At 47.3% G+C, this 21,089-nt stretch overlaps 1 protein-coding gene across 2 annotated transcripts in view; it reads right to left on the reverse strand.

Annotated features, from left to right (window-relative positions):
- Window positions 1-12,797, reverse strand: part of pik3r6a (phosphoinositide-3-kinase, regulatory subunit 6a) — a 44,724-nt gene extending 31,927 nt beyond the window's left edge. For both annotated transcript variants that reach the window (XM_078400993.1, XM_078400994.1), the window contains exons 1-2: window positions 12,488-12,797; window positions 1,167-1,287 (exon numbers count right to left, since the gene is read on the reverse strand). In XM_078400993.1, coding sequence (XP_078257119.1) covers window positions 1,167-1,287; window positions 12,488-12,563 — 197 coding nt within the window. In that variant the 5' untranslated portion in view covers window positions 12,564-12,797. The remainder of the gene's footprint in view (window positions 1-1,166; window positions 1,288-12,487) is intronic.
- Window positions 12,798-21,089: the final 8,292 nt, after the last annotated feature.

Genomic DNA, 21,089 nt, shown 5'->3' on the forward strand with positions numbered 1-21,089 from the left:
GGCAGCATCTCCGTAGAGAAGGAATGGGTGACGCTTCGGGTCGAGACCCTTCTTCAGACTGGTTAGGGATAAAGGGAACGAGAGATATAGACGGTGATGAGGAGAGATAAAGATCAATGAATAAAAGATGCAAAAAAATAACAATGATAAAGGAAACAGGCCATTGTTAGCTGTTTGTAGGGTGAAACCAAGAAGCTGGTGCGTCTTGGGTGGGGGAGGGATAGAGAGAGAGGGAATGCCGGGGCTACCTGAAGTGAGAGAAATCAATATTCATACCACTGGGCTGTGAGCTGCCCAAGCAAAATCATAGATGAGGTCCTCATTCGTGCCTCCTCGGTACCCCGCAGCTCCGCCCTTGCTCCCCCTAGTCGCCACAGAGACAGAGTCCCCCTAGTCCTGACCTTCCACCCCATCAGCCATCGCATACAACATATAATCCTCCAAAAATTCCGCCACTTCCAACGGGATCCCACCACGAGCCACATTTTCCCATCTTTACCCCTTTCCGCCTTCCGCAGAGACCATTCCCTCCGCAACTCCCTGGTTAACTCATCCCTTCCCACCCAAACCACCCCCTCCCCAGGTACCTTCCCCTGCAACCGCAGAAGATGCAACACCTGTTGCCACACCTCCTCCCTCGACTTTGTCCAGGAACCACGACAGTCCTTTCAGGTTAGGCAGAGGTTCACTTGCACCTCCTCCAACCTCATCTACTGTATCCGCTGTGGACTCTTGTACATCGGCGAGACCAAACGCAGACTGGGCGATCGTTTCACGGAACGCCTTGGTTCAGCCCGCCTGAACCTACCTGATCTCCCGGTTGCTGGACACTAATTCTCCTTCCCATTTCTACACAGACCTTTCTGTCCTAGGTCTCCACCATTGTCAGAGTGAGGCTAAACGCAAATTGGAGGAACAGCATCTCATATTTCAGTTGGGCAGCTGACTCTATCCCACGCACGAGGGACAATTTACAGCTTTTACCAAAGCCAATTAACCTACAAACCTGTACATCTTTGGAGTGTGGGAGGAAACCGGAAATCTCAGAGAAAACCCACGTGGTCACGGGGAGAACGTACAAACTCCGTACAGACAGCACCCGTAGTCGGGATCGAACCCGGGTAATTAGCTAAAATGATTAAATCAAGGAAATCTATTTTACTCACATGTATCGGAGTTCGGATTCTCTTCGAACCAATATATCCCTTATCCTTTCAATTTTAAATAACTCATCCTCAATGTTATCCACTGTAATGGTAGAATCTGCCATTGAAACAACATCTGTATCTGGAACACAAAATATATCAAAGGAATCATAAGTTCATAAGTTCATGTAATCGGAGCAGAATTAGGCCATTCGACCCATTGAGTCTACTCCGCCATTCAATCATGGCTGATCCATCATTCCCTCTCAACCTCATTCTCCTGCCTACTCCCCGAAACCCTTGCAATAGAGTCATACAGTCATAGAGTGATACAGTAGTGGAGCTTGGACCATGATCCCACCGACGAACACCAGACCTTAATCATCAACACCATCACGGACCTCACCATTTCCAGCGCTCTACCCTCTAATGCCTCCAAACATCGTTCCCCAGCCCTGCACGGCCCGATTTTACCTCCTACCTAAAATCCATCAACAGAACTGTCCCGGCAGACCCATTGTTTCTGCCTGTTCATGTCCCACCGAACTTATTTCCACCTACCTCGACGCCATCCTATCCCCCCTGGTCAAATCCCTCCCCACCTACGTCCAAGACACCTCACACGCTCTCCATCTCCTCGATAACTTCCGGTTTCCAGGCCCCCACTCCCTCATCTTCACCATGGATGTCCAGTCACTCTACACTTCCATCCCCCAATGTCCAGTCACTCTACACTTCCATCCCCCACAAGGATGGTCTCAAAGCCCTCCGTTTCTTCCTCGACTGCAGAACCAGCCAATCCCCATCTACCAACACTCTCCGCCTAGCAGAGCTGGTTCTTACCCTCAACAACTTCTCCTTTGACTCCTCCCACTTCCTTCAAACCAGAGGCGTAGCTATGGGCACTCGCATGGGCCCTAGCTACGCCTGCCTCTTTGTCGGGTACGTTGAACAATCCCTGTTCCAGACGTACACTGGCCCCATCCCCGAACTCTACCTCCGCTACATCGACGACTGCATTGGTGCTACCTCTTGTACCCATGCAGTACTCACTGACTTCATACACTTCACTACTAATTTCCATCCTGCCCTTAAATATACCTGGACTATCTCTGACATCTCCCTACTGTTTCTGGACCTCACCATCTCCATCACAGGAGACAGACTAATGACTGACATCTACTATAAACCCACTGACTCACACAGCTATTTGGACTACACTTCTTCCCACCCGGTCTCCTGCAAAAAATCTATCCCCTACTCCCAATTCCTCCGTCTACGCCGCATCTGCGCCCGGGATGAGGTGTTTCACACTAGGGCATCAGAGATGTCCTCATTCTTCAGGAAACGGGGCTTCCCCTCCTCCATTATAGATGAGGCTCTCACTAGGGTCTCTTCTACATCCCGCAGCTCCGCTCTTGCTCCCTCTTCCCCCCCATTCGTAACAAGGACAGAATCCCCCTCGTTCTCACCTTCCACCCCATCAGCCAGCGTATCCAACAAATCATCCTCCAACATTTCCATCACCTACAATGGGACCCCACCACTGGCCATATCTTCCCATCCCCTCCCCTTTATGCGTTCCGCAGAGACCGTTCCCTCCGTAACTCCCTGGTCCACTCGTCCCTTCCTACCCAAACCACCCCCTCCTCGGGCACTTTCCTCTGCAACCGCAGGAGATGCAACACCTGTCCCTTTATCTCCCCCCTCAACTCCATCCAAGGACCCAAACAGTCTTTCCAGGTGAGACAGAGGTTCACCTGCACCTCCTCCAACCTCATCTATTGTATCCGCTGCTCTAGATGTCAACATCTTTACATCGGCGAAACCAAACGCAGGCTCAGCGATCGTTTCGCTCAACACCTTCGCTCAGTCCACCTTAACCAACTTGATCTTCCGGTGGCTGAGCACTTCAACTCCCCCTCCCACTCCCAGTCTGACCTTTCTGTCATGGGCCTCCTCCAGTGCCATAGTGAGGCCCACCGTAAATTGGAGGAACAGCACCTCATATTTCGCTTGGGCAGCTTGCAGCCCAGCGGTATGAACATTGTCTTCTCCAACTTTAGATAGTTCCTCTGTCCCTCTCTTCCCCTCCCCTTCCCAGTTCTCCCTCTATCTTCCTGTCTCCACCTATATCCTTCCTTTGTCCCGCCCCCCTGACATCAGTCTAAAGAAGGGTCTCGACCCGAAACGTCACCCATTCCTTCTCTCCTGAGATGCTGCCTGACCTGCTGAGTTACTCAGCATTTTGTGAATAAATTGAGTGATAGTGTGGAAACAGGCCCTTCAACCCAACTTGCCAACATGTCCCAGCTACACTAGTCCAACCTGCCAGGATTTGGTCCATATCCCTCCATAGATCTGTACTATCTATGTATCTGTCTAACTGTTTCTTAAATGTTGGGATAGTCCATGCTTCAGCTACCTCCTCTGGCCACTTGTTTTGTGAAAAGAGTGGTTTGCCACCCTTACCAATCGTGAATCTTGCAGATATAACAGAAATTGCTGGTGATATTCAGGCAGCTCAGCTAGCAACTGCGGAGAGAGAAGTAGAAATAACATTTTAGATCAAGGACCTTCCATTAGAACAGGGAATGTTAAATGCCTTCTGTTATAGAGAAAGTGAAGTGATGGAGAGAACGGTACAACAATTGTTGAGCTTGGCGTCATGTTAGGCTTGGACATTGTGCGCTGTATCTAAACTAAACTAATAGAAAATCAAATGTATTTTGAAGGATAACAGGTGAACGTGTTAAACGTTATTACCTAGCTGCGGGAGTCAATTTGAACCTAGCATGAGGTAATGTGAAGACATAATTAAAATACATCCCATGGGCAAGTCAAAAGCAAGACTGACTGGTACCCAATGTGCTGGATCGAAGCATCAAATCCTCACAGCAATTGTTCCCTGACACAGTCATCAGTAGATGCAAGGATCACACAGATTACAACAGATATAATAAAAGGCAGAAGATGAGAAATTTAGAGAAAAGTGAGAAAATCCCTGTATCATGAAAGTTCAGCAGCATTTCTTTTAAGTCTGTCTTTCTACACATTTTGGATGTCATATAAGCAATCAATGATAGCCAGGTACATTTATAATCTAATTGATTGATTGAAAGACACAGCATAAAAACAGGCCTTTCGGCCCACCAAGCCCATGCCGACCATTGATCGCTCGTTCACACCAGTTCTATGTTATCCCATTTAAGCACCCACTCTCTATACATTAGGGGCAATTTACAGAGGCCGGTTCACCTACAAATCTGTACATCCTTGGGATGTGGGAGAAAACTGGAACACCCAGAGGAATGTTACATTGTCACGGGACGTACATGCAAACTGCTAATTGCAAATTGCAAAGATTGCTGTGATTTATCAGATAGAAGCAGTTAAATAAAGTGAGGCAGGTAGTTGGTGCATTAATCATTAGGTAATCAGTTGAACAAATTAGTCCAATACAAGGAATTGGCTCCATGTTTCTAGTTTTGAGCAAAACAGACAAATTGCTTCAAAATGTAATAAAATTACATGGGATATATTCACTTCATGTTTCTGTTATAATAATGTGCGTAATCATAAATCTAGAATGTTCAATTAAGTAGCGCAACCGTGAAGAATAATATTTTTATTTTCTCTTTTTTTTTGTTGCCAAAAGTAATTATTTTCCCACATGCGGTAAAAATTAACAACCTGGCAGATATGAAAAAAAAAAAAGAATTCTAAATCAATATTACCTATGAGTTACCCATTTATAAACATCATATTAAAAAAATGACTGAATGATTTAATAATTTATTGACACAGCAGTGAAATGAAGCTTTTGTTTAATATACGATAGTGTGGCGGTACCCGGGGATTAGGCCACTCCCTGGACCATCCCCCTCGGCACGGGTAGGACAGGGCTGGGGAAGGGACTAGTGCTACGGGGTTTGCCTGAAGGGGCGAGAGAGATAGCTCGTGCTTGAGACTGAAGAGAGTGTGGATGTTCTGTTGCTGCATTAAAATTACTGTTAATACCTACCTGGTGTCTTGCCTGATTCCTACTGCGTCCAGACCCACTACAATAGATGCATTTAAGAAACTTTTGGATAGGCACAGGGAATGGAGAGAGGATGGATCACGGCTTGGTCTGGGAACAGCTCCATCCAAGACCACAAGAAATAGCAGTGAATTGTGGACGCAGCCCAGACCATCACTCAAACCAACCTCCCTTCTATTGACTCCATTTATACCTCGGCAAGGCCAGCAGCATAATCAAGGACCAGTCGCATCCTGGCCACTCCCTCTTCTCCCCTCTCCCATCAGGCAAAAGGTATAGAAGTGTGAAAACGCACACCTCCAGATTCAGGGACAGTTTCTTCCCAGCTGTTATCAGGCAACTGAAGCATCCAACCTCAACCAGAGAGCAGTGCTGAACTGCTATCTACCTCATTGGTGACCCTCGGACTATCCTTGATCAGACTTTGCTGGCTTTACCTCGCACTAAACGTTATTCCCTTATCATGTATCTGTACGCGGTAAATGGCTCGATTGTAATCATGTTTTGTCTTTCTGCTGACTGGTTAGAATGCAACAAAAGCTTTTCACTGTACCTCGGTACATGTGAGAGTAAACTAAACTGATATGGATTATACACAGATAATTAAGAGATGGTCTTGGCATCCTGTTTGGCGCCGACATTGTTGGCCGAAGGGCCTGTTCTTGTGCTGCAATGTTCAATAATAGGAAAGAAATAGTATCATATAGTAACGCTAGCATCTGGACTAGTAATACTAGTCTTAATAGTAATACTAGCATCTGTTTGTCTAAGTAAATGTCAGCAACTTGTACAGTCTTTTTCAACCAAAGTGATCATCAGATTATTTCTGTTAACATCTGGGTTCATGGCTAGTTTAGTGTTAGAGATTTTTGTAAATTAAATCTTCAACCACAGTGACATATCTCAAAAAATGTATTACGTACAGTCCAGTACAGTATTCCTATACCCCAAGCACATCAATGCTTAGCAAGTGTACAGAAATATTCTGCATGCAAAGGGTGCCATGTTGTGGCTCCATTTTCAAAATCCAGTCCGCGCTCCAGTGCTTATGAATGGTGCCCGATCCAGGCAACCCCTAAGCTGCTGTGGGCCTTCCTTGGATGCAAGGTCCCTCTCCTTGCCCGTCCAACTTTGTGCCCCGGGGACGCCTCTGCCAGCCGACCTTGAGGGGGCGGAAGGCCAGATCCCGATTTCCACTCCTACCGACCTTGTTCTTGGCCCGTCGTGTCCGTCGTCAACAGCTCCGTCCTCCTGGTTTCCGTTCTTCAGGGGACGGGCAGGGCCGGCTCGGCAGCCACCCGCTTGTAGGCCGTGGTCCGCTGGGTCTTGCGTTCGGCCGCGGGGGACAAACACGGGCTGGCTCAGCAGTTCTCTCCCCGCAGGTCACAGTCTCTCTGGTCCTCTAACCGTCTGGTCTGGTCCTCTGGTCCCATGGCCGGCTCAGCCATGATCTTATTCAATGGTGAGGCAGAGATGTGGAGACCAAATCATAAGATCATAAGTGATAGGAGCAGAATTAGGCCACTCAGCCCATCAAGTCTACTCTGCAATTCAATCCTGGCTGATTTATCTCTCCGTCCTAACCCCATTCTCCCACCTTCTCCCCATGATCTCTGACACCCGTACTAATCAGGAAATGACCTACTGCTGCCATTTATTTTGGTCTTTTTAAGAAGTATACTGAACATTTTACTTCAAATAATCAGCTCAGTACATTTTCCCTGCTCCATATCATTCACAGAACAAGAGTGTGGAAGGTGACTTGCATTACTTTCTTTACAGGCAGGTAACGCGCTGCTGGCTCAATTCAGCTAGAGTTGCTGGCATGAGTCTGGACTGGTTTCCCACTGAGTCAGAAACTCCCTCGATGTGCAACAACAGGGAAGGTATATTCTGCTGGTATGGAGTATGATTCATGTGCTGAGCAAAAAAAAGATCACTCCATGTACGAAGAATTAAATTATAAGTACTTTTAAATGAATCAGCCCAGCTCATCCACTTGCTTACATCTTCCTTTCTATCTCACAAACACTGCATATTAATTTGATAACCAATTTCACACCTAACTCATATGACGCTGGGGATGGTGTGCTTTTATCAAATATTATAATACCAAGTAGAAATAGACACCACAGAAACATTTATTGCCTTACATGGATAGGAATGTTTCAGAGGGTTATAGGCCAAACACGGGCAGGTGGGGCAGCATAGTGGCTTAGCAGTAGAGTTGCTGCCTCACAGTGGCAGGGACCCGGGTTCGATCTTGACTACAGGAGCTGCCTGTACAGAGTTTGTACGTTCTCTTCGTGACTGCATTGGTATTCTATGGGGGCTCTGGTTTCATCCCGCACTCCAAGGACATACAGGCTTGTAGGTTAATTGGCTTCGGTAAAAATGGTAAATTGTCCCTAGTGTGTCGGATAGTGCTACAATACAGTACAATACAGAACTTTATTGTCATTCGGTACCGAGATACCGAATGAAATTACATTTCCAGCAGTCACAGAACACAACAAAAAAGAAAAGAACACAAGACATACGACCCCAACACAAACATCCATCACAGTGACTCCAAACACCCCCTCACTGTGATGGAAGGCAACAAAACTTCCACTCTCTTCCCCCACGCCCACACAGCTCGACCCCTACCGAGGTGACCGACCCGCACAGCCCCCGCAAGGGGATGGAAGGCCCCGTGGCCGAGCAGCACCGGGCGCTGCTAAGTCCCCGCGGCCAAGCCGCACCGGCGATGTTAAGTCCAGCTGCCGAGCCGCGCCGGGCGATGGAAGGCCCCGCGGCCGATCCGCACCGAGCGCTGAACCGTCCCGTGGCCGAGCCATACCGGCCGATGGAAGGCCCCGCGGCCGAGCCGCACCGGGCGCTGCTAAGTCCCGCGGCAGAGCCGCACCGGCGATGTTAAGTCCAGCTCCCGCGGCCGTACCGGGCGATGGAAGGCACCGGCGATGTTAAGTCCCACGGCCGAGCCGCGCCGGCGATGTTAAGTCCAGCGGCCGAGCTGCGCCGGGCGACGGAAGGCCCCGCGGCCGAGCCGCGCCCGAGGAAGAGACCTAAAAAAAGAAAGGCTTCCCCCACCCCACCCCCCCGCACCCCCACACATACACAGCCAAAAACAAAAACAAAAACCATCCCAACACCAACACACAAACAAAAATGGAAAAAAGACAAACAGACTGCCAGCGAGCCACAGCCGTTAGGCGCAGCGAGAGGGGCTATTAGGAGATAATTACTAATTGTACGGGGTGATCACTAGTCGGCACAGACTTGGTGGACTGAAAGGCCTGTTTCCATGCTGTATCTTTAAAGTAAAGTGTAAAAGGTGGGATTAGTGTGGGCAGGGCATCTTGATCAGCATGGGCAAGTTGGCTGAAGGACCTGTTTCCTTGGTGTATCATTCTATGCCTCATTATAGTCTGTATGATTTTATGGAATATTTCTTCCTTCAGTAGAAGCCAGAGGTAAAATACAATCATTGATTTTTCATTTACTTGGAAATTGTGAAACATTAATTAAATATCAGCAAGTTATCATATTAATTAAGATAGTACTGTTTGAAAAGTGACAACTGAGAAAGTTATATTCAGAAGAAAAAGATTCATATTGCAAACTAGAGTTTGGTTTACTTGAACGGTACAATAAAATTGGGTTTAGTTTTAGTTTAGTTTAGTTTAGAGACGCAGTGCAGAAACAGGCCCTTTGGCTAAACGAATCCACGCCGACCAGCGATCCCTGTACACTAACACTATCCTACACACTAGGGACAATTTACAATTTTACCAAAGCCAATTAACCTACAAACCTACATGCCTTTGGAGTGAGGGAGGAGACCGGAGCACCCAGAGAAAACCCACGTGGTGACGGGGAGAACGCACAAACTCCACACAGACAGCACTCATAGACAGGAGCGAAACCGAGTCTCTGGTATTGTAAGGCACCGTCTACTGCTGTGTTACCGTTAGTCACTGCTATAAGCTGCAAAGGGCTTTTGTCATTTATGTCAATGCATTGGCCATGATATAGAGGACTTTCACTCCCACAGTAAATGGGTTACAAGCCAAAGCAAGAAATCTGCACTTTGGAAAGATATTCTTAATAAATGGAAGCCTATTGTTCAGTCCTCTAGACGTATTTTTGCTGGGTGAATTGCTGGATTGCCTGGTAAGGTAACTTCATGACAGAGGAACGTAAGAGGCTGCAGAGGGTGGTGGATCCATCCGAGTCCATCACGGACTCAGCCCTCCACACCATGAAAAAGATGTTTCCACTAGTGGGAGAGTCGAGGACCAGAACCCACAGCCTCAGAATAAAAGGACATACCTTTAGAAAGAAGATGTGGAGGAATCCCTTTAGTCAGAGGGTGGTGAATCTGTGGAATTCATTGCCATACAAGGTTGTAGAGGGCAAGTCAATGAATATTTTAAAGGTGGAGAATGATAGAGTCTTGATTAATACAGGTGTCAGGGGTTATGGTATATTCAATTCTTGTCTTGTTTGTTGCACAATCTCTTCTCCTTGTTGAATTTATATATAATTTATGTATTAGCATGTTGTCTGAGTCTTGGTGCCTGTGATGCTGCTGCAGGCAAGATTTTCATTGTACATCACCACACTTGCATATATGACAATAAACATGTATAGGAAGGAACTGCAGATGCTAGTTTACACCAAAGATGAACTCAAAAAGCTGGAGTAACTCAGCTGGTCAGGCAGAATCTCTGGAGAAAATAGGTGACATTTCGGGTCGAGTCCCTTCTACAGATGCAATAAACTTGACTGGTTGATAATTATGTCACGTGCACTGGATAAGATGCAACTGATTGCTTTGCAAATGGGAACAGAAGGAGATTGCACTGAAATCAAGATCAAGCGTTTCTACACAGGAGCAATTTGTTCAAGATGTGAACTCTTATACATCATCAGTTGTTCAAAATGTGGACTCTTATACATCGGCGAGTCCAAACACAGACTGGGCGATCATTTTGCGGAACACCTTCGCTCAGCCCGCCTGAACCTACCTGATCTCCTGGTTGCTGGACACTTTCATTCTTCTTCCCATTCCTACACACAACTTTCTGTCCTCAGTCTCCATTGTTAGAGTGAGGCGAAATGCAAATTGGAAGAACAACAACTCATATTTTGCTTGGGCAGCTTACAGCCCAGTGGTATGAATTTTGATTTCTCTCACTTCAGGTAGCCCTGGCATTCCATCTCTCTCCATCCCCTCTCCCTTCCCAGTTCTCCCACCAGTCTTACTGTCTCTGACTACATTTTATCTCTGTACCGCCCACTCCCCTGACATCAGTCTGAAGAAGGGTCTTGACCCAAAACGTCACCCACTCCTTCTCTTTGGTATAAACAGCATCTGCAGTTCATTTCTACATGATGTATCTAATATAGTGAGTTTGCTACAAAATTATTTTGACAGTATCATCTAGATTTGAGAGAGCACTGCAGTGCAGGAGACACACACACATATATCATGTATCCTAACTGTAACAATCCAGCTCTCCTCAGATTAGTTAGGACCAAAGATACTAGAGGAACAAGATGGACCACTCCGTTGAAATCGCCTACACTGAAGTGTCGTACGCAAAGGAGCCATTTTAGTAGGCAAAACCCGCCATTCGCTATGTGTCTCGTAGTGTAATCAGTGTTTTGGGGGAACAGTATGTGTGATGATACCATAAAAATGCAGAATATATCTCATCTATCAATTCACAGATTTTTGTTATTTTTTTTTAATGTTTCTGCAAATTTCTGCCTACTAAAATGGCGCCATGACATACTACGGTTTTTAGGGTCTAGTGGTCTATCTTGTTCCTCTAGTATCTTTGGTTAGGACTGGACCAGCCATTGAGTAAAGCTCTTACCATTTGCTTCACCTTTACAAAATTCATCAGTGAGTGGGATTGTGGAATGTTTGATGTTTGCTGACCAATAGATATTATCACATAAGATCTTGTAAAATGCCTTTGAAAGCCAATCTAGATTTTAAGTGACCTGTCTGAAGAAGGGTTCCAATCCAAAACATCATCTATTCCTTTCCTTCAGAGATGCTGCCTGACACACGAGTTACCCCAGCATTCTGTGCCTATCTTCAGTATAAACCAGCATCTGCAGTTCCTTCCTACACATAGATTTCAACCCAATTCCACTTCTTTACACTACAAAAAATTTGGTTCAACACTACGTATAAATCTTATAAATTTAGAAAGAAGAGGAGGAATTTCTTAAGTCAGAGGGTGGTGAATCTGTGGAATTCATTGCCACAGATACCTGTGGAGGCCAAATCAATGGATATTTTAAAAGCGGAGATTGACTGATTCTTGATTAGTATATAGTGTTATACTATATTACTAATATAGGGGTGTCAGCAGTTATGGGGAGAAGGCAGGAGAACGGTGCTGGGAGGGAAATTAGATTAGCATTGATTGTAAGGTGGAGTAGACTGATGGGCCAAATGGCCTAATTCTGCTCCTACAACTTATGAAATCTCACATTGCATGCAATAACTGCCAGGTCAAAAGCAGATGCAAAAGAGAGGGATTCTTGATCCAAGAACCTAATTCTCATTCTGTATACTGTACAACAATATCCAAAATTGCTGTCATTAGAAAAGCAATGTCACTGGCAAACATTATCATCCAGAAAAAGAAATGAGTTGTATTTATTCTTTGAAATCTAGCAGCTGATTTGGATTGAGGCGTGCAACAGTAATTTTGTATTCTCCAGCGAGCCGGTTTTGCAAATGCCTCTTTCTTCGTCCACTAAACTACCCTGCAAGGTGGAGGAATGTCCGCCGAGGCGAGAGCACCGGTCATGTTGCCACGATCCGCTCTCTTCCTCGGACGCACAAACATTTCAACTCACTCCGTTCCGAGAAAGAAGCTCCGGCTTCTGCAGAATGGGTGGCAACAAACTTTGGCTTTGGAAGTGGCTTTGATGCAAGAGATACCATCCCGAATATTTCATCAACACATCAACACGGTGGCATTGATACGGTTTTACTTGTTGTACGGATCAAAAAGAGGCAGTCCAATAAAAACCCACAAAGATATCCTCCAGCAACAAATAACACCCTTCAATAAATAGTACAAAACAATGACATACAGGTGATCTAATGTTAACTTTGTCATGAAACCTAACGAAGCTATCACTGACCATTATCACTGCTGTGCTTAAGAAATTGACATGGATTTTTCCAGTGGTTCCCACGTCTGCAATAAGATTGCATATTTAAACTACAGTACCTATGCTCGGATTGAATATTTTTAATGTTTACCTTTCTCAACGTCTGCCTTCCATGTAGTCGATTCAAGAGATCCGTAATGTTTTGCGCATGATTTTTCATTTTCCATGGTTCCTAAATTCAATAATAAAACACACACACATATATATACATATAGTTTCTCCACACCGCAGTCCAACAGGGTTTTTGTTTTTGTTTTGGTCAGTAATCTTCCAGGACTAGAGTGGTGCGATGCAATGGCATTGGTCCAGTCCGTTATTTGAACGCGTGCAACAATTAGGTTGCAACATTAACAAGAGAGAGGCGGTCGCACCTCACACGGTAGCTGCTCGGATGTGCTGCCTACCCGGGTACAGTTCTGATATTGCCCACAGAGGTGAGTTTCACAGTCCTCTGGTGGATTCCGCAGGAACTGTCGCTGATAGATGGGTCTTCAGGTGTCTTGGCAACTATTGCCTCCCCATTGTTTGAAATATCTCACAGCATTTTATTTTACATTAGTTGAGTCAATTAGTTGAGTAAGGATCTTATAGAAACGTACAAAATTCTTAAGGGGTTGGAGAGGCTAGATGCGGGAAGATTGTTCCCGATGTTGGGGAAGTCCAGAACAAGGGGGTCACAGTTTAAGGATAAGGGGGAAGTCTTTTAGGACCGAGATGAGAAAGTTTTTTTTCACACAGAGAGTGGCGAGTCTGTGGAATTCTCTGCCACAGAAGGTAGTTGAGGCCAGTTCATTGGCTATATTTAAGAGGGAGTTAGATGTGGCCCTTGTGGCTAAAGGGATCAGGGGGTATGGAGAGAAGGCAGGTACGGGATACTGAGTTGGATGATCAGCCATGATCATATTGAATGGCGGTGCAGGCTCGAAGGGCCGAATGGCCTACTCCTGCACCTATTTTCTATGTTCTATGTTTCTATGTTTCAATTGAAAACAGGTGGGAAACAAGGAACTGCAGATGCTGGTTTTACATAAAAAGGCACAAAGTGCTGGAGTAGCTGGGTCAGGCAGCATCCCTGGAGAAGTCTGAAAAAGGTGTCTCGACCCAAAACGTCACCCAGTCCTTCTCTCCAGAGATGCTGCCTGAGCCGTTGAGTTACTCCAGCATGTCTCTGGACAGCATGGACAGGTGGCATTTCAGGTCAGGTCCCTTCTTCAGACTCTATGAAAATACAGTAAACCTCCGCTATTAAGATTTCGGTTATAGTGGATGGACCTGCTGACCTTCACCGCCAAGCAAGGCTGTCAATGCCTCCCTGGCCACTTCCATGCCAGACCTACTGCCACCACCACCGGCCCACACCACATCACAGCACTTCCAGGCCATGCCTGCCACACTAACCTGCACTCTGGCTGCCCGTGGGCCACAGCCATTGACTCTGCTGACCTTCGCCTCTCCCCTGGGTGCCAGCAGGTCTGGGCATTCAACTCACCTGGATTCCAGGCCCAGTTCCAGACCGAGATGTAAAAGTGGCGGCACTGCGCAGCAGCTGCAGCTCATCTGCAGTCCGTTTGTCTTTTGTGTTTTCTGTTGTTTTTCTGTCTTCATTGTAGTGTTTAGATGTGATGTAGTGTTTTTTGTGGTTGTGTACTATGTGGGGGGGGGGGGGGGGGGGACTGTACAATTGTCTCTTCCGAACGGAGATGCAACCTTTTTTTCTGGGTGGTGTCTCCGTTCCCGCTGCGGCCTACCATCGGTCAAACACCTGGAGCTGGCGGCCTCCAGCTGGGACCACCTGGGGCTCTGGTACGCAGAGCCCGTGGACCGGACTAACCATCTGAGGAGCTGGCTGCCTTCGGAGGCTGTGGTGGCGCTGCGAGTGTGGCTGCGACTCGCCTCAGGGCTTGGGTCGGCCCGCTGCGGACCTTTCACCGTCCGGCGCGGCATGGAACAGGCCGCAGGATTTTCTCCGCCCGGCGGGGGCTTCAATGTCGGGAGCCCCGACCGCACCGACGTGGCAATTTCAACAGCCTGACCGCGGGAGAAGAAGACGGAAGGGAAGAGAAAAGACATTCTGGCCTTCCATCACAGTGAGGAGGTGACTGGAGGAGACTCACTGTGTTGGATGTTTCTTTTTTTTTGTTTTGTGTTGGTTTGTGATTGTGTGTGAAATTGCTTATTTTTATTGCTCTTATTGTTGGACTGTGGGTAACGGAATTTCATCCAAAAGACGTTTTTTTTGGATGGCAATAAAGGTTATTCTGATTCTCAAAATGTTGGAGTAACTCAGCAGGTCAGGCAGCATCTCTGGAGAGAAGGAATGGGTGATGTTTCAGGTCGAGACCCTTCTTCAGACTGAAGAAACATCAGTCTGAAGAAGGGTCTCGACCCTAAACGTCACCCATTCCTTCTCTCCTGAGATGCTGCCTGACCTGCTGAGTTACTCCAGCATTTTGTGAATAAATACCTTCAATTTGTACCAGCATCTGCAATTATCTTCTTGTACTACTTATTCTGATTCTGATTATTCTGATTCTGATAGTCTGAAGAAGAGTACCAACCCAAAACCGGAATGCTGCCTGACCTGCTGAGTTACTCCAGCACTTTGTGTCCATTCAAGGATTGGCAATATTCAGGCTTCTTCTGTATCTGCTTTTTCATTCACTGCAGAGAAAGGCACAGACCAACATTTCCCTGTTGCTTAGGGATAGAGTTGGAGAATCACAACATAGAAACGGGCCCTTTGGCCCAACTCATCCATGCCGACCAAGATGCCTTATCTAAGCTAGTCCCATTTGACTGCTTTTGGCCCATATCCCTTTAAACCTTCCTTATCCATGTACCCGTCCAAGTGTATTTTAAATGCTGTTAAAGTACCTGTCTCAACGACCTCTCCTGGCAGCTGGTTCCATCTACCCACCAACCACCACATGAGTGAAAAGGTTGCTCCTCAGATTCCTGTTAAATCTTTCCCCTCTCACTGTAACCGTGAAATGCAGCTTTCTGAGACCAAGGTTGCTGTCATAAATGAATACACAGCTAAATGTGCCACAGATAAGCACCCAGACCAAATGACCATTTTACCTTTACTTTGATCCCATTAGAGAGGTAATTATTTTTTTCATGCATTCAACTCTGCCTATACAGCACCGTTGCTTGGTCCTTATTTAAAGGACCAAAGCGCCTTTCTTTGTATCTTTTGAAATAAAGCTAAGGTGGTGCTAAATATTGCAATCACTTTTTATCTGGGGTGCCAAAGATCTGGGACTTGGTGGACAATTTTCAGGATAAAGCTGAAGAGTGAAAGTAATAATTGTGGCTGACACTTCCGTGTACAGAGCACAACACGATTGCAATTTATTTCACCTGCGAGAAGCAAGTCTTCTCCAAGGGTAGACACAAAGTGCTGGAGTAACTCAGCGGGTCAGGCATCACCTCTGGCGAAAAAGAATGGATCGGGACCCTACTTCAAACTGAAAGTAGAGAGAAGGAAACTGGAGGCAAGAAATGGCCAGAACAAAGTAGTAGGACTGGCAACAGATGACCAAGCAAGGGTGGAGTGGAGTCACGTGGCGGCGCCTAACGGCAGCGGCTGACTAGCAGTCTGTCCGTCTTTTTTTTGTTGTGTGTCGGTGTTGGGATGGTTTTTATATATATATTTTTGGTTGTGTATGTGTGGGAGGGGGTGGTGTGGGTGTGGGTGGGTGTGGGAAGGAACTTTTCTCTTCCTCACGGCGCGGGGTGCGGCTCGGCTGCGGGGCCTAACATCGCCCGCTGCGGCTCGGCCGCTGGACTTTACATCCCGGTGCGGCTTGGCCGCTGGACTTAACAGTGCCCGGTGCAGCTCGGCTGCGGGGCTTAACATCGCCCGGTGCAGCTCGGCTGCGGGGCTTAACATCGCCCGGTGCAGCTCGGCTGCGGGGCTTTACATCGCCCGGTGCGGCTCAACTGCGGACTTGACATCGCTGGTGCGGCTCAACTGCGGACTTGACATCGCCCGGTGCGGCTCGACCACGGGACCTAGCTGCGCAAGGCTTGGTCGCGGGCCTTTCATCGCCCGGTTCGGCCGCGGGACGTTTCAGCGCCCGGTACGGGGACTGTGCGGGTCGGTCGGGGACGAGCTGTCTGTCCGTGGGCGTGGGGAAGAGAGTGGAAGTTTTGTTGCCTCCATCACAGTGAGGGGGTGTTTGGAGTCACTGTGATGGACGTTTGTGTTGTGGTCATGTGTCTTGTGTTCTTTTTTTTTTTTTTTTTTTTCTATGACTGCTATGTAGTTTCGTTCGGTACTTCGGTACCGAACGACAAATAAAGCTCTGTTATACCTGTTATAATGGCCCATTGTTTACTGGAGAAGAGGTGATAATGAAGTTAAACAAGGATGTGAACAGTGGAACTAGAAGGATTACTAGAGTGGGGGGATAAGGGGAATATGAGGGTTCCTTGAAATTAGAGAAATCAAAGTTCATAGGGCTGGGTTGGAATCTGCCCAAGTTGAATGATCCAAGGGTGTTCATTAGAGTGTTCCATGTTAGGAACGGGATACTGATTGAGAATGATCAGCCATGATCACATTGAATGGCGGTGCTGGCTTGAAGGGCCAAATGGCCTCCTCCTGCACCTATTGTCTATTGTCTATTAGCATGGCTGATAGAAGTCCGAGATGTTGAAGATTCCTCCTGTGGGCGTGATCATGAATTTGCTATCCTTTACTAATCAGTGTTAACATCACTTCACTGCCAACTCACACCTTATTTACATCATTCCAATAACCCTCCGGCCATCTGGCTGAACAACTCAGCACCCCAGGCCCATCAATGGTCAAACTTGTTATCTGCCAAAATCACCAACACCAACCTGTCACCCGGCAGTCCTCACAGTGGCAGGAGATCTCAGAGAAACAGGTCACATCAACGTTACATGATGCCTAACAGGTGGGAAGAAACTGTCCCTGAATCTGGAGGTATGCGTTTTCAAACTTCTGCACCTCTTGCCTTATGGGAGAAGGGATAAGAGGGAGTGACTGGGCTGAGACTTGTCCTTGATTATGCTGGCAGCCTTGCCTGAGGCAGCACGAAGTGGAGATGGAGTTATTATGTGTTTTCTCCCCTCCCCTCCATACCACATTCCTTCCTCCGGCTTCACAATTCGCACCTCTTCAATCCTTTTGTCTGGCGTCATAGAGCCATACAGCATGGAAACGAAGTGTAGAGGACTATTATAGAGTGGAGAAGCCATCAAGAAAATCTACTTCATATAGACTTAGTCGCTTTAATTGACATTCCGTTTATATATATTTTTTTTTAAAGACATATTCATACAAAGAGTCAAGCATAAACCAATACCGGCACTTACCAGGTGAAGCCATGTTAGTGGAGAGAAAGCAACAGAAAGTCTCAGTTTGATGACCTTTCTTCAGAACAGGGAACTGTGGACAGAATTTCATTTTACTCCATGTACATTTCACGCTGCCTCAGGAAAGCAGCCAACATAATTAAAGACGTTTGCCACCTTGGTCTTTCCGTCCTCTCCCCCCAATCCTGTCAGGCAGAAGGAACAGAAGCAGAAAGTGTGATCCAGGCTCGGGAACTGCTTCTTCCCTTCTATTTCCTATTTCCATGGAAACAAGCCCTTCGGCCCAACTTGCACACACCGATCAACATGTCCCAGCTACACGAATCCCACCTGCCATCGTTTGGCCCATATCCCTCTAAACCTGTCCTATCCGTGCACCTGTCTAAATTTTTCTTAAATATTGACCTTCTGTCCATAAGACCTTCTGTCTAAATTTCTGGCCTTTGTCCAATTATCTGTCCATCAAGAAATACCCCTAGCCTGTGTTCACCTATTACCTACCAGGCTTTGTCCTGCCCTTTGCCCCTTCATTCTCTCAGTTTGTTCCCCCCCCCCATCCCATATAATTAGTCTGAAGAAGGTTCCTGACCCGAAACGCCACCTATCCATGTTCTCCAGATATGCTGCCTAACCCCCTGAGTTATTCCAGCACTTTGTGTCCTTTTTTGTAAACTAGTATCTGCAGTTCCTTGTTTCTACATCAAAAACCTGCTGGGTCAGAAGTAGAGCTTTTTTTTAAACCAAAAATAAACTTTATTTCAGAATGGAAAATATGTACAAAACAAAACTCTGCAATAAAAGGCTTCGCACATTCTCAATGCCATACTCAGAAATGTCCATACCCATCTCTACACAAAACACCCTGGTAGAGTTACAATTTGCAATGGCAGCTGTAGCACTTTTCTAAATAGCACCACTGACATCTAGTGAGCAAAATTTCCAGTGCTGAACTCTTTTGGATTTTACTTCAATTACATGAACTAAAAATCAAACGGATTGTGCGGGGTGAGTTTTTTAAAATGCAGGCAGTGGTGGGTGCCTGGAACGCGCTGCCAGAGGTGGTGGTGGAAGCAGATACGATAGTGACATTTAAGAGGCTTTTCGACAGGCACATGGATATGCTGGGAATGGAGGGTTATGGATCACGCGCAGGCAGGGGAGACTATTTTATTTTGGTATCGTGTTCAGCGCAGACATTGTGGGACGTAGGGCCTGTCCTGTGATTAAAAGGAACTGCAGATGCTGGTTTATGCCAAACATAGGCACAGTGCTGGAGTAACTCAGCGGGTTGCGTAGCATCTCTAGAGAAAATGGATCGGTGACGTTTTGTGTTGGGTTCCCGTCTGTAGGCAGAGGGAAACGGGGCTTCCCCTCTTCCATTATAGATGAGGCTCTCACTAGGGTCTCTTCAACATCCCGCAGCTCCGCTCTTGCTCCCCCTCCCCCCACTCGCAACAAGGACAGAATCCCCCTCGTTCTCACCTTCCACCCAGCCAGCCAGCGGATCCAACAAATCATCCGCCAACATTTCCGTCACCTACAACGGGACCCCACCACAAGCCATATCTTCCCATCCCCTCCCCTCTCTGCATTCCGCAGAGACCGTTCCCTCCGTAACTCCCTGGTCCACTCGTCCCTTCCTACCTAAACCACCCCATCCCCGGGCACTTTCCCCTGCAACCGCACGAGATGCAACACCTGTCCCTTTACCTCCCCCCTCAACTCCATCCAAGGACCCAAACAGTCTTTCCAGGTGAGACAGAGGTTCACCTGCACCTCCTCCAACCTCATCTATTGCATCCGCTGCTCCAGATGTCAACTTATTTACATCGGCGAAACCAAGCGCAGGCTTGGCGATCGCTTCGCTCAACACCTGCACTCGGTCCGCGTTGGCCAAACTGGTCTCCCGGTGGCCGAGCACTTCAACTCCCCCTCCCATTCACAGTCTGACCTTTCTGCCATGGGCCTCCTCCAGTGCCATAGTGAGGCCCTCCGGAAATTGGAGGAACAGCACCTCATATTTCGCCTGGGCAGTTTGCAGCCCAGTGGTATGAACATCGACGTCTCCCACTTTAGATAGTTCCTCTGTCTCTCTCTTCCCCTTCCCCCTTTCCCAGATCTCCCTCTATCTTCCTGTCTCCACCTATATCCTTCCTTTGTCCCGCCCCCCTGACATCAGTCTGAAGAAGGGTCTCGACCCAAAACGCCACCCATTTCTTCTCTCCTGAGATGCTGCCTGACCTGCTGAGTTACTCCAGCATTTTGTGAATAAATACCTTCGATTTGTACCAGCATCTGCAGTTATTGTCTTATACCTCAGGTAGGGTGGTTCCCTGACAGGTCAATTGTTGGCTGGGGACTGCGTGATCCCAAGAGGAAATCATTGTTGTGTCCTGTGTAACTGGTTAACCGACTTTGAGTGGAGGAACTGGGAGGGCAAGGTGGAAAAAACAAAGGGAGGGGGAGGGGAGTGTTTGTCAAAGTTACCTAAAATTCACCTGTTCCTATGATGTACTGTACTGTTCTATGTTTTCTGTTCTAAAACAGGAACAACACTTTTATTGAATGACATTACCACCCTGTCTTTCATACCAGTAACACTTATTAAAACAGAAACTTGCACACAGGGAGAATAGACTGTCTGGTGCCACATTACAAAAGGTTCTTTGTTCTGCTTTGCAGTGTTGCACCTGTGCTCACAGGGCAGATTTGTGCTGCGATATGTTGGCAGGTATGCTTTGACAGAGGCAGCAGAAAGATTTAAGTTGAGAGGGGAAAGATTTAATAGGAATCTGAGTTGCAACATTTCAAACAGAGTTGTGGTGGGTACATAGAACGAGCTGTCAGTGGAGGTGGTTGAGTAGGGTTGCCAACCATTTCACTCCAAAATAAGGGACAAGGTGACGTCACCACCCCGCGCCCCACGTGACCTCACCCAGCCAGCGGCCACGTGCTCCCGCTCCACCAATGGCGGCCGCCCGGGCCGGAAGGCGGGTTGCTATGCAACCTCCGTCAGGCGGTGCCCAGGCCTCCGGGCCTACTGCATCCGGGCCTGCAGTGTCAGGGCCTAATATGGGTCAAGGGGGGGGGGGGGGGGGGGAGGTCCCGTATGGGACAAACCATTTAGCCAAAAATACGGGATGTCCCGACTAATACAGGACAGTTGGCAACCCTATAGTTGAGGCAGGTACAATAATAAGACACTTGGACAGGTACATGGATAGAAAATGTTTAGAGGAATAAGGACCAAGTGTGAGCAGGTGGAACGAGCTTAGATGAGCCATCTTGGTCAGCAAGGACAAGTTGGGCCTGTTTCCATACTGTACGACCTAAGACCCTTTGAC

This window comes from Rhinoraja longicauda, chromosome 6 (assembly GCF_053455715.1).
Source record: "Rhinoraja longicauda isolate Sanriku21f chromosome 6, sRhiLon1.1, whole genome shotgun sequence".
NCBI classification, from domain to species: domain Eukaryota; kingdom Metazoa; phylum Chordata; class Chondrichthyes; order Rajiformes; family Arhynchobatidae; genus Rhinoraja; species Rhinoraja longicauda.